General features: G+C 36.8%; 1 protein-coding gene across 1 annotated transcript; it reads left to right on the top strand.

Annotated features, from left to right (window-relative positions):
* The first annotated feature begins 6,317 nt into the window (after positions 1 to 6,317).
* Positions 6,318 to 13,058, top strand: tank (TRAF family member-associated NFKB activator). Its single transcript, XM_079253879.1, has 8 exons — positions 6,318 to 6,457; positions 7,390 to 7,531; positions 7,730 to 7,838; positions 8,001 to 8,071; positions 9,004 to 9,062; positions 9,174 to 9,292; positions 10,749 to 11,146; positions 11,738 to 13,058. Exons 2-8 carry the CDS (start codon positions 7,433 to 7,435, stop codon positions 11,906 to 11,908), a joined length of 1,026 nt encoding a protein of 341 aa, XP_079110005.1. The 5' UTR covers positions 6,318 to 6,457; positions 7,390 to 7,432; the 3' UTR covers positions 11,909 to 13,058.
* The last annotated feature ends 473 nt before the right edge of the window (positions 13,059 to 13,531 follow it).

The following is a 13,531-nucleotide window of genomic DNA, read 5'->3' as shown; positions in this document are numbered from 1 at the left end:
TGTTTGGCCTCAGCATAGTGCTTTTGTCTACACTGTCACCGTAGCAGTAAATGCTTTCTCCTGACTATGAAGTTTGATCATTCAAGTTTGCTTTAGTAGTGACAACACTAATAACTGATTTCCAAAAGAGTCTTGAAAAGAGGCATGAGGGTAGGCACAGGCTCTGCGGATGACATATGTCTGTATTTTGCCCACAATTAAAGGTTAAAAGTAAAAGAAAGACCAAATAAAAAAAACAATCCATGGTGTCTTTACATAACGGTGACATAAAACTTGTAGGGATCTCAGTCAAAGACCATTGTACCTATCAGTTTAAATGGGACCACAGCTTTGAGGTGACTTTTGGCATATATATTTAGAAGTGCTGCACCTCAACTCACAAGAAAGTGAATAAACTCATTTTATAATGTGTGTTCCAAAAATCTGTTGATGAATGCATTAAAAGGGAAGCTTTATGCTGCTTTTGTTTCAGGATAATAGAACCAGAGTGCTCCTCGTGGCCATGAGACTTTCCAAACCCTCTTTTAACCTCATGTAGCCCTTCACCCCCTTTAGCTTGGCTCCATCTAAACCAGCTCTTTGTACCATTCTACAGTCATGTTTCCAAAAACTGAAAAAAAAGCTTTTAAAAATGTAAATGAAACCCAAAAATCAATTAAACCAATGGTCAACAGAAAATGATCAAAACCTGTATATCAGAAGGTGAAACCTTTATTTTAAATTTGATGCTTAAAGCAAGTTTGAAGAAACTTGTTCATGAGCAACACGTTTTGAAAGTGGGAGCGCTGAGCTCCATTTGAACATCTCAGCTAATCAGGTGCTGAGAAAATTCACTGGTGCAACATTTATTTTCTACTTGAGCTTTGTGGTTTAGCTTTTATTTTAAAGAAAATAGGGAGAAAACTTCCTCTTGTTATCAATCAGAAAATTCTATAAGCATGCAAGAAAACTATGTAGCAGTATTACTGCTTAGATAAAATCTGTTAATTATGATACCAACTAATAGATAATATAAATATGACTTAACCCATGCTAATGCTGGCAGGTCTGTGTCAATTTTTTACTCCTTCCCTGTATAAGCTTTATATTAAAAAACAAATAAATCAAAAGCTGTTCTACAGCAGGTCTTTCAAGGCCGGGAGCAGAGCACAATCATACATCTTTTGGATTACTGAGTCAAAAAACTCTCAGATTTTCAGCATATTCATCTTCTTACCTCCATTAATCATCAAAATGCTGGAAGCCTGTGAGTTTAGAGCGGTCTCTAAAGCCACATTTAGCAGCTTTAGTTTAGAGTGGAAAGTGGAGATTTCCATTTATTTCAGAATGTAATTCTGCTACAAGCACAACAATACTAAACAGTGCTTTTATTATGTGATCTCTGATCATCTTGAAGCTATTGTTTTTTTGTCTCTATTATTTGCCTTTCTTGTTGAGTTTGTGTGTCTCTCGCAGGCAGTTTTCTTTTCATTCTTCTTCACCTCCCTCTGGGTTCCTGAAATCTGATCTGCGTGTTTCTCCCTACATTCTTCCTCTCCCCTCCTCCTCCATGCATGCCAGATTCTTCAGCTCTGCCCTTTGCCAGATCTCAAGTTTCTGCAGACCTACATCAAATTGTTTATTTTGCTAGACATGGAGGAAACATGAATGGACCTTCATTGGCCGAAGATTTACTGCTGAGCCCGGCTCTAGTGTTTACAACAGGACCCTCTATAACATCAAGCTGGGGTGTTATATTGTAGGTGATCAGTGTTTATACATGGTGGTATTGTTGGTTCATATGATTTGCTAAGCTAGCTAATTCCAGACATTGTGGATATACAGCCGTTGATTTGGGAAAAGCTGGGAAAACTTGATTCAATGCAAAAAAAGAAAAGCAGTCATTCTTACATCAACCTTTTCTTCCATGCATTTATTTTGTAGCAGAAAGTGTGAGCACAAGATGGCAAATCTTTAAAACCGAAAGTTTGAAAGGGATCTGCAAATTACTGCTTTTACAGTGTGTAATGTCATTAAACAATTTAATGACTCCAAAAGAATGTAAGTGCAAGCTTAAGCAGGAAACCCATGATCCCTGATTCGTCAGACAGCACTGTGTCATGAAGTGTATTATTATTAGTCGAAACAGCCATGGATAAGGAGGTCACTGTATAAAATTTTTGTCAATCTCTACAATGCAATTACATTCTGAAAATACTTGGAAATTATTGTTGTGGTTAGCCAGATCAGTAGTCCAGTTTTTTTCTTTTCCAAGAATAAGAAATGGACAGCATGTGCACAGGACCAAAGACAAAGAGAACCATTCACAGTGTTATCAGCAACCAGACCAAAAGTCAGGCTCTGTGATGGGACAGACTTCTATCAGTCCTCTGCCAAGGATAATCTATACCTACATGATGGTAACTTTGCAGATAAATACACTTAAAATTTTAAGGATAGCATTTCCCTTTAAGTTCCCATCTTTACAGGGGCTTCCATGTTTTAATGTTTCATATGTACACATCCGCATTATTTCACAAAACAATGCAAAACTCCATTCTACTCACATTACAAAGGCGTGGCTTAAAAAGAACCTGCCTGCAGTCCTGACCTGTACTCAGCAGGGAATAAGCAAAAGACTTTATCAGGACAAATGTGACAAGGATGACCCTGTAGCACACCATAACTCATGTTTGAGGGACACCCTTTATGCCTTTATAAAACTAAAACAATTATTTTATGCATGTTCAAAGAGTCAAAGCTTATTGTGGATCCCGCATTTGCACCAAATCATAACTGCAATTATCTCCTGACATCCCATTTTTAAATAGTATTATTAGTATGAGTAGCAGTAGCGGCAGTGTTACTAGTAGTTTGCCTAATTTCTACGCCTACTTTTCTACTGTTTGACTTTACTCTATATTAAAAGATGATTGTTTAAAAGAAAAAGCATGAACAATCTGAACTTCATTTAGTGTAAAATGAAACAAAATCAACGTAAATATAAGAATCATGATAAGAATCTACTGTTTTTCTTTACTTTTTCCCATTTTTAAATTTTATTGACAAATAAGTTGCACCCTTACTATCCAGTGGCAGTGGCTCAGGTGGTAGAGCGGGACATCTAATGTCTGGAAAGTTGGCAGTTTGAACTCCTTGGGAAAGACACTTCACCCTTCTTGCCAGTGTGTATAAATGTTTTGGTGGTGGTCAGAGAGGCACACTGACAGGCTCAGGCAGCTGTGGCTGCACATGTAGTTTACCATCACAGCGTATGGATAATAATGGAAAATTCTAGTTTTTTGAGTGCTGTCTGCAATAAAACAGAATATAAAGCTGATCCATTATGATCTCAATTGTTTGTATTTTAACTTTTTAATCCTGAAATAGCAGCACAGGGACGTAGTGGTTTCTTCCCACAGTCCAAAATCATTCTCATTAGATTAGTTGGTTAGTCTGAACTGACCCTTGGAGGGAGTATGAGCATGAATGGTTGTTAGTCTTAATTGTGTCTGTGTTGGCTGCATGATAGACTTGTGATCCATCCAGGGTATACCCTACCTCTCTCCTGATATCAGCATTGATAGGCTCTCTGCTCAACTGAAAGCATTCATTGACATATGTGTCTGTTGAAAGGCGAACTGACTGTATGTTTGAAGGTACTAGCATTCTGTAACAACGTGAAGGCCTCATTGTCATCCTGATCTTCCAGTTTGAATGGTCTAAAAATCTGAAGACAGAGTGGTTTTACAGTACAGGAAATGCACATTGTTGGCGGAAATGTAAGATAATCGATGATATGCATCTTTCAGCCTTAGTTCGCTGCTAACAGTGTTGCATGACGGATCTTTGTGGAGGCAGTTCTGATGTACGGGTCATGCAAGGGGGAGTGAATAAAATACTTTGGGTTGATTCATTCTTTCGAGGAAAAAGAGAGGCATCAATATTCATAAATCCATTTCACCATGTCTGCAGTCTTTAGCATGGTCACTTCTCAGCCAAACATGCCATGTACAGTTAATAAAAATGATATTGTAGAACATTTGTTTAATCTAATTTTCTGATATTTTTTTGAAGCACATAATGTGCTGTGCAGCCAGCTGAGTAATAGAATTTCCTCCTCGGGAAATATTAACAGAGGCTGAATTGTGAACTAAACAGAGAAAGAAAATGGTAATTGAGGTGAATGATTGTGTGGTCATTGAAATGACTCATGCTTAACTCAGTGCTCAGTTATAACATTATTGCTTATCAGTATACCACAGTCTGAGTGACATTTTTCTCTACCAGAACCACAAGACAAGGGTTATGTCAGATTGCCAAGAGTTCAAAGCAACCATGAAAAAGTATGTGAAACCTTTAAGTTATCCTCCAGTTCTCTGAGAGAAAGTTGTGAATTTGAGTTGTTTGTCATAGTCTGTGTGTAAGTCGTTCTCAGTAGGAGCAGAAGGTGAAGCTGGAATGCCAGCCTGAGTCAAGGATGACAGTATCTGTGAAAGAACTTGGGGAAGTGACCTCCGGAGACGCCCGTTCTTATTGTCGCAGTACTATGACAGATAGGTCACATGAAGGTTTGCACTAATTCTGACTTACAATGGAGACACGAAATGTTAATTTATACATCTTCTATGTCATTTGTAAATGCTTTTGTCAGATGAGGAAACCGAGGAAACTTGTTTGCTCCAACAGTACTTGCAGAGTGTATGTTTTTCCTTTGAACAATAATATAAAAAGTCTTGAAGGAAATATGTTTAAAAACAAACAAAAACATCCAAGTGCATACACTACCAGCCTGGACACATTTTCCCATTAAATCTAATGGAAAAGTGTGTTCAAACGTATGACTGGTGGTGGAAATTATGTAAAAGACCCTTACCTACTTGTTAAGTTCACAAAGTAAAGTAATAGTTTTTCTGCCTCCAGAAGATAAAACAAAATCTTCCTCTTCCTTTTGAGAAACTCAAGTCACCATGTGACTTAATAAAATGTCACTCTTAGCTGCCATCTACTGGTTACTGTTTCAGGTTGTGCCTCCAGTATTTAGTTGGTTGGCTGCAGATACATTTATAGACAAGGCCTGAGATGATACAGATAAAAACATATAACCCTTGAGTCATGCACACTCATACCTTTGGATTAAAAAAAAAAAAAAAGCAGATTCATGTGCATCTTGCACTTACTGCTTATGATGATTGCCAAAAATGTTCCCATCATTGTCACCAAACCTAACTGTATTCGTGTTTAAGCCCATGACAATTTTTGATATGCTGTAGGTTTTGGCAGCAGGGCTTTTCTGTACAAGAAAAGAAATATGTCAAAATAAAGGTACATGAGAACTCAAGTAGTGAGTGAGTGTAAACGTAATTGCATTTGAATATATATACCTAATTTATTTTGTATTTTACAGCCATGTTTTAAAATTATACACTGCCTATTGTAGTCTAAATTTTAGTTGATGATAAAAAAAAGTGCATATACTACTATTTCATCAGCTGAACTTCATGTTTATTACTTGTAAATACAATTAATTACACATTTGATAAGGGTTTTGCATGATATGCAATCTTTTAATGTTTAAAAGCTTCACGATAATAAAGCTTTCTAAATAAAATTATGCTAATAAACTTCTTACATTATAAGCCCAGCTGCTAAATATTTGACAACTTATTGCCCGTTATAAGGGCCGAAAGAAAAACAAACACAATCACATACTATAAATATGAATAATAATGATAATAATGATAATTGAACAGGACTTTAATGTCAACTATTGTTCAAGCTTTAGAAACTATAAACACGTAAAGTGTATTTTAGTTCAAACATTAATGCATTAATAGAAGTTATTTGAAACTTTTTTCTTTTTTTTTTTTTTTTAAAATTTTATCATTATCATCAGAGAGAGATCCCTAAACACCAGGAACATGCTTATGAAGTGAATTACTGAATATCTGCACATTATTTATTTACTTGTGTATTTATTTTGCTTTTTTCCCCTAAAAGTCTGTCAGTGGCTTAATGGGTTAAATAAATTGAAGTTCTATTGAGAGAATTTGCTTTAAAGAAGAGAAGAGAAAAGAAAAAACCAACAACATATGAAAGCAGTGCAAAGTAAAAATGAGCACAACATAAGTGAATTTTGAGGGCAGTTCTCACAGCGCGACGGTCGGTTTACAGACGCGTTGGCTGGAAGAACCCTCAACCAGCTAACCACCCCGCTCTCCTCTCAGCTCGGCGCTGATTGGTCCGGCCGGAGCAAAGGCGGAAGTCTACAGAGCGGGGATTCCCCGAGGGAAGTTCCCAACTCAACTAGGCTATGTAAAAAAAATTAAAAAAAATAATTAAAAAGAAAAAAAAAAGAAAGAAAGAATTTTTTTTACTGCCATATCCTCTCCGCCGCCCCGTAACTTTGCATCGGAAGATTAGGGGACAACGCTGCGGTGGTGTCAAGACAACAAATTCGTCTTTAACTCGAATGAAGGTACGAGGACTGTTATACTGGCAGCGAGCTAAATGGCTCTTTCTCGGTTGCTTTGCTGAACACCGGCTGAATGAGCAAGAGCTAAGCAGTCAGCAACTGTTAAAAGAGTAATGAACTGTGTGAACTACTTTTTAATATGACAAAATGAGACACTGCGGTGTCCCGTCAGGATTCAACGTAAGTGTTAATGTTCATTTCTTCAGCTCGTTGTATCGTAACACTCATGCCTTAGTGTGTTTGTACTATCACTGACAGGTAATAACTGTAGCTGTGATATTTACCATGGATACTGCTCAATAATTGATTAAAACTTCTTGGTAAGACTGCGACGACCTTGTTAAGCATCCTTTCATCACGAAGAAGTTTTGCAGCAATAGATAAGCTGGAGTTATCTCTGAATGTTTCACATGTACATACAAATCTTTGTTAACAGGAATAAATTAAACAAATGGAAGGATTGTACTACTGGTGCACTTATTCTGCATTATATTGTACATTATCCATTACATACACATGACACGAGTGTCATAAATAATTTATCACCTTCTAGTAGTTTTGTGTCTAATCATAATTCCTCACAGATCAAGCACAAGGCCTCAATTTTAGAAATGTGAGTTAAATTTTTTTTTTACCTAAAAAACAGAGAATATTGATGATAACCAGCAGGTTAATCATCATGATTGGCACAGTTTTTGTCACTGCATTACTTGTTATACTATCTGGCCAAACAATTCAGCAGCATTTCAGGTGTTTACAGTACGCAGTAAAGTACACAAAAGTAAGTTAAAATATCATAAGACAAACAAAGAAAGAAATAAAAATTAAAATGCCATTATCTGCATGATTTGAAACAAGTTAAAAGGGTGATTAAAAAGAGTTTGTTGCTGAGAATGTGATCAGCTTTGTAAAGCGTTTTAAAATTGTACTCTTAGGGCTCATGTCTGCTGTGTCAGTGATGAACCTGGAGCACAAGATATGGAGAGGAACATTGGAGACCAGCTCAACAAAGCTTTTGAAGCTTATCGCCAGGTCTCCATTGAAAAGGACAATGCTAAAAAGGAGCTGCAGAAAATGGTAAAAACACAAGGAGAGTTAATGTGTGAAATGAGCCAGTCATTGCCAACGTTAATGCAACATAGTATGTCTGACAGCAGCTTGTGTTGCCTGCTTTACAAGAGAGATTTTAGCCACTTAAAGTGGTGTTATATGTGTGTTGTGTGTGTGTGGTGGTATGTTAGTCCCAGAAAAATAACAGAAACCATCTGTTTACAGACTGAATATTATGAACGATACACTCAAGAACTTCAAAAGCAGATAGAAGACCAACAACGCTTAATTTCTGAACTTGAAGCTAAGTTGTCAGCAACAAGACACTCATCAGGTTAGTGAGAAGGGCAACATGATCTCTCTACTGTAACCATGTTATTGATTCTGTACATTGCACATTATGCATAGGAATAAGCCCTCATTGTCAATAATTTTATGATCCGTTTCATCCCACATTATGTAACACTGATGAATTTCTATTTCATGGGGTTCTTAGAAGAGATGAAATGTGAGCCTTGCAACCATCTCCTGGAAGGGGGCAGCACTTACAGGAAAACACAGTACCCGGTATGTTCACAGTTATATAAACTGTCAGCTGTATTCATGTGTTCATTAAATTAAGGATGTGGATCCAGTAAAAAAGTGCTTCCTGTCACTTGCATAAAAGTTGATGCTACTTCTGCTTAAAGCTCTTGCTTCTGTTTAAATCAGAGGTGTCCAGCTCCGGTCCTCGAGGGCCAGAATCCTGCAGGTTTTCTATGTATCCCTGCTCAGACACACCTGATTCAAATTAATTAGTAGTAGAGCTTAATCAGTTGTGCACGTCATTGGCTGTTTGATCCATTTAGTGGAAGCTAGATGTGTTGGAACAGGAATACATGGGAAACCTGCCGGACAGCGGCCCTCGAGGACCGACTTTGGACACCCCTGGTTTAAATGGTTGTTACAGGAATGTATGTTGCATTGGCCTCTGCAGTAACTCTGAAGGCCAAAACGCTGTTGGTTCAAGCATTGTCTTTTCGCATGCAAGGTTTCATTTATATTTATACTTGTACTGTTGGTAACCTTTCCTCCATCTGAGCACCTCTCTGTTCAGTATTTCTTGGTAATTCTGATCCTTTTTGAGAGACATTTTGAGAATATTCTAAGATATTTGCTCTTTCTTGCTTCTCCAGCAAACTGTTAGGAAAAGGCATTTCTAACATTTGATCAAATTTCAGCATGCCTAGATCATTTGTTGTTGACTGTTAAAGTGTGGCCGACAGTGCCGCTGTAACAGCACACACATGTTGTGTCCACTTTTACTTCACCAGATGGTGCTAGAGGATAATATCGTTGGGCAGCTGAGCAGCTTCAGCTTTGTCATAATTGTTCTAAAAACAGGAAACGTTTTTTTATTTTAATTTTGATGAGCTATTAAAACTTCACTCCTATCAGAAAGCCTGCCCTTGGATAATTATTGTTGATGATAAAAACAAATTCAATTTCTCTTTTTTCAGGAGAATATGGGCAGTGTTGCTGTTGTTCCTAATTCGCCAGTCAACAGCACCGTTGACTAGTATGTGTCTCTCCTTACAAGACTTTTATAAAAAAAAAATTATGACCAACGCAATTTAAAATTGATATTTATCCACTCTCATATTTGCTTATTTGTTCATTTATTTGTCAGTCAGGACATGCTAGAGGCATTTGAAGCAATTCAAGGAAAATTCCGACAGATCCGGTCTCTAACCAGAAGACAGAAAGATCACCTGAAAAGATTCAGTGGAGGACATGATGCCTCAAATGGTAACATTGACCTTTGTTTTGCATAGCTGGGACCATTTTTTTTTTAAAAATTATAATCAAATTTTTGTTTGTGAACATCATACGAGCTCATGAGCTTGCAAGCATTTCCTCAGTTTATTTCTCTTTTATGTGATGAAAATCCTGAAGCAGAACTTTAAGAAAAGGGTGGCTTGCCCTTGTGAACCACAGCAGACCAGTTCTCAATACAAGAACACATTTACTAACATCACTGAGTCATGCCTGAGATTTTCTGTGCATAGCAGCATTTCATATTGTATAAAGGTTGTAAAAATGTTTGTTTTATACAATGCAAATAAATATAGCTTATTTAAAAAATGCCAAAACAGACATATTTTTTTGTCAATTCCCCCCCCAAAAATTGATATTAAATGTTTTTATACTGTACTGTTTAAAAATCAATGTTTTAATACTGCTGTGAACTTAAACATTTAATATGGCAACTGAGGCCTGTAGAAACTGAGATGATGTGCTTAAATTTTTGCAATTTATCTGAGTATTGTATAGTCAGATCTTGAAATTTTTGCTTACATCTTTCCTCCTTGGCACAGTGTTAACACACATTTGAATGCTCCAGTACAAAATTTGTGCTTCATAGCAGGGTTCTGACCCACTAATGAATTAATCAACCACATTCTTTCTCATCTGATGTTGTTTTTAATGAACCTTAAAGACCTAAAAAGGGTTGGACATTTTTTTTTTACATTATTTCTTTAGATATAAAAAATTAGAACTGAAAGAGAGTGCACTTTCTTTCCCATATTACTGGATATTTGTTATTCATAAATAATCTCACAGTTCACAGAAAAATGACTGTCTGAAGAAGTACTCGCAAGAAGTATAACTTAATGGTGTGGAAAGAATAGTATAATCCCCTCGGGGATGAATAAAGTATCTTTGATTTGATGAAATAGTCATAAATCGAAAAAGTTAAAACTTGTCCCAAAAACTAGTGTTAATAAAAACAGAACAAAACAAAGCAAACAAACAAAAAACATGCAATATACTAAAATGTGCATTACAAACTCAATAAAAAAAATCTTAAAGACAGGTCAAATATCTGCTATGTTTAAAAAGTAATAGTTTTTCTGCCTTCTGCTGATATACATGTTTTTTTTAAATATATATCTATCTATCTATCTATCTATCTATCTATCTATCTATCTATCTATCTATCTATCTATCTATCTATCTATCTATCTATCTATCTATCTATCTATCTATCTATCTATCTATCTATATATATATATATATATATATATTGTACAAACATGTGGGGGTCTTGATAAGTTTTAATGAAAAGTAGGTATTAAAAAGGTGTTTTTGTTTACCTTGTAATGTGTAAACTCAGAATATTTTATTGTGAAAGGAAAAGGTGTGGAGAAGGTGTCCAGTGAGGAGCACTGCTAAATGACTTTTTGCTTGTGTTGCCCGACAGATCAGCGGTTTTCCATGCCCATCCAATGCACAGACCGCAATGCGGAGGCAGAGAGACCCTTTCCCTTACCTTTAAGGCCAGATGTGCCTATCCCTCACTTGCCTGCACCTCTGGCGCCCCGTGGTGCCAGCCAGGAGGAAAGAGACTTGGTAGAGTCTCTCACCAAACTCAGTGTCAAGTTTCCACCCCCTGCGGACAGTGAATATGACTTCTTGAACAGTGCTCCAGAGAGAAATACTGGTCTGGCCATGCCTGCGAAGCGACCACTAAATAGTGTCTCTTCCACACTGACAGAGGAGGAGGTAGTGGAACTGCCCGTGCCTTTTGTCTACCCTACGTCCCCCTCCCACTCAACATCATCTTCACCCTCACAAGAGAGTGTGCGGGGACCCCAGCAGGTGAGAAACACAGGACAAGGCCTGAGAAAAGTTGTAGCAAATTATCAGTTTCTGATTGGTCTTTGCTAATGGAGGGATAAAACAGTGTGAAGTCCAAAAATATCCCCTTGTTAAACTAGAGACATATTACTGTATAATGTGTGGTGGTTTTTCCTTTTTTTCTTTTTACTTGAGCATGGATGCTCTGGTTATATTTGGCAACTTTACTTGAAAGTGTGAGCCAGATGGAAGTTTATTACTGTGTCTGAATCTGATCTGTAACAAGATTGATGGTTTAGTGGGATTTTATCGCTGATGTGTGAATTCCAAATAAAGAAAATTGTCAATGATACGCAGTAAGATTTAAAAGTTGGTCCATCTTTTCAATGGATTATTTAACAGAGGACGAGCTTTTTTGGTAGTTTGGATAATCATGCGAGTTGCTTTAAAGTCTTACTGCTATAACGAATATAGTTGACAAAGGACATATATTTGTGTTTAAAGCAACAGATACTTAAACTTTAAATCCTTGTGATGAAGCATAATTTGACAGAATCAGTGATTGTTTAGAGCATAAATAATCCAGTTTCCTCTGGTGTATCTTTTTCGCAGTCTGTCTGGAACCCTGGGCTGTGTGATGGAGGAGATGTAGGGACAGAACCGGAGACGCCTGCAAGTAGCAGTCCAGATAAATGCGCTTTCTGCCATGCTGTGGTTCCTCAGGACCGAATGACCATTCACCTCTATTCACATTTCTCTCCTAAGAATGAAGCTGACAATTGACAGTGGAAGTAGACGGGCAAAAGTCTGAGCTGCTTCATGTTTTAACAGTTTCATGGTCTACTCCAGCCGGCCATGAAGTATAAGCGCTGTACAGGATTTCAAGACACTGCAATAGGACTTGAAGCCTTTATTTAATATAAAAATGGTACACTTTGTTGCCCATATTGATTCTTATTTCCATCTCAGAGATTTTACAAGATGCATGGTGTATATGAGTAATAAACCAGTATTTACTCTTGGAACAGTTTTAATCATTTGAATTGTTTTCAACACGCAGGAGCAAGACTCTGTAATAGGTCCCTTTGCTTGTAAAACTACTAATCTATAGATAAAACGATTTCCTCCTTAAGAGAAGTGTTAGAAATGACAGTATGCATCAAAGCAGACTGGTGGATTCCTTACTGATCCTCCACACTGAACCTGTCCAATGCAATCATGTGTGCAGCCGTACATCATTCAAGGAGTGGAGATATTTCCAACTCTGAAATCCATTGCAACTCACCGTGTGTTCAAAGAGGTTGTCTGCACTGCAGCTCATTTTTCAGTTCATGACAGATTGCTTGGCTGCCTGTAAAGTTATGGCTTTGTCATTTGCAATATTTAAATGTGTTTTTATGGTCTTGTTTATTTAAACGGTGATCTGAACAAGATATATTGTATTCCTTCCAACAATGCTATTTGAAGTTATGGGATGGAGGTGTGCCAGCTTTAAATTACAAAAGGTTAAAGATTATTGACAAGAATGCAAAGTTCTTTAAATCTTTGAAAGAAAAAAAAAAACATTAAACAATAAGTTGTAAACAGACCCTTTCACTGTGTCAATCTGCCAATTTGCTAAACCTGACTTTTTTTTTTTTTTTTTTTTTTTTTGTTAACCCTTTAATGGTTTGCTTTCTGTTTGGTAGATCAATATTTCCAGTGACTACAAGGCATTTTATTCAGTTTTTTGTGGAAAAAAAAGCCTCCCTGAGTCATCTCTACCTCTTGGTTTGGGTATATGTAATGCTTTAGTAAGTATATGTTATCCCATTACTTTGTCAAGTTTTGATCATTATCATGTTGACCACCACTATTCTTCTTCTTCTTCTTCTTCTTCTTCTTATTATTATATTGTTAACCATTATCTCAACCATTTGTTAAAAACACCCACTGATTCTTACTCTTCTTGTCCCAAGAAAATGAAAAATAATGAAAACAGACATATTTCTCCATGGCTTTTTGTCGTAATGCAAACATTAAAGGGTTAATAAGGCATAACTAGCGTCTGTCTTTATGGTTGTTTATTCACACTTTCAGAAAGATTGCAATGATTTTCAGCACTCAGTGTAACGATGTTTGAGGAAACTGGGACGCTATGTGTTGAAACACTTTGTTGTGCATCAAGCCCTTGTTGACCTTCAGATTTTGGGCTGGTAACACTTGTGCTGGGTAGATGAGTTGGTGTGAAGACTACAAGAAATATAAATATATATATAGATATACATGTTGTATTCACAAGTACAGACCATTATAATTCATGTCCTACAATCAAATACACCTCCAAATGTGACCAATTTGTTATTTAAACCTGAAATGATTTGTTGTCACTGAGCCCTTCAGTCTGTGCTATAAATAGCCCAAAAG

This window comes from Telmatherina bonti (genome assembly GCF_933228915.1).
Source record: "Telmatherina bonti genome assembly, chromosome: 15".
Taxonomy (NCBI): Eukaryota; Metazoa; Chordata; class Actinopteri; order Atheriniformes; family Telmatherinidae; genus Telmatherina; species Telmatherina bonti.
This window is presented reverse-complemented; position numbering and strand designations above follow the sequence as displayed.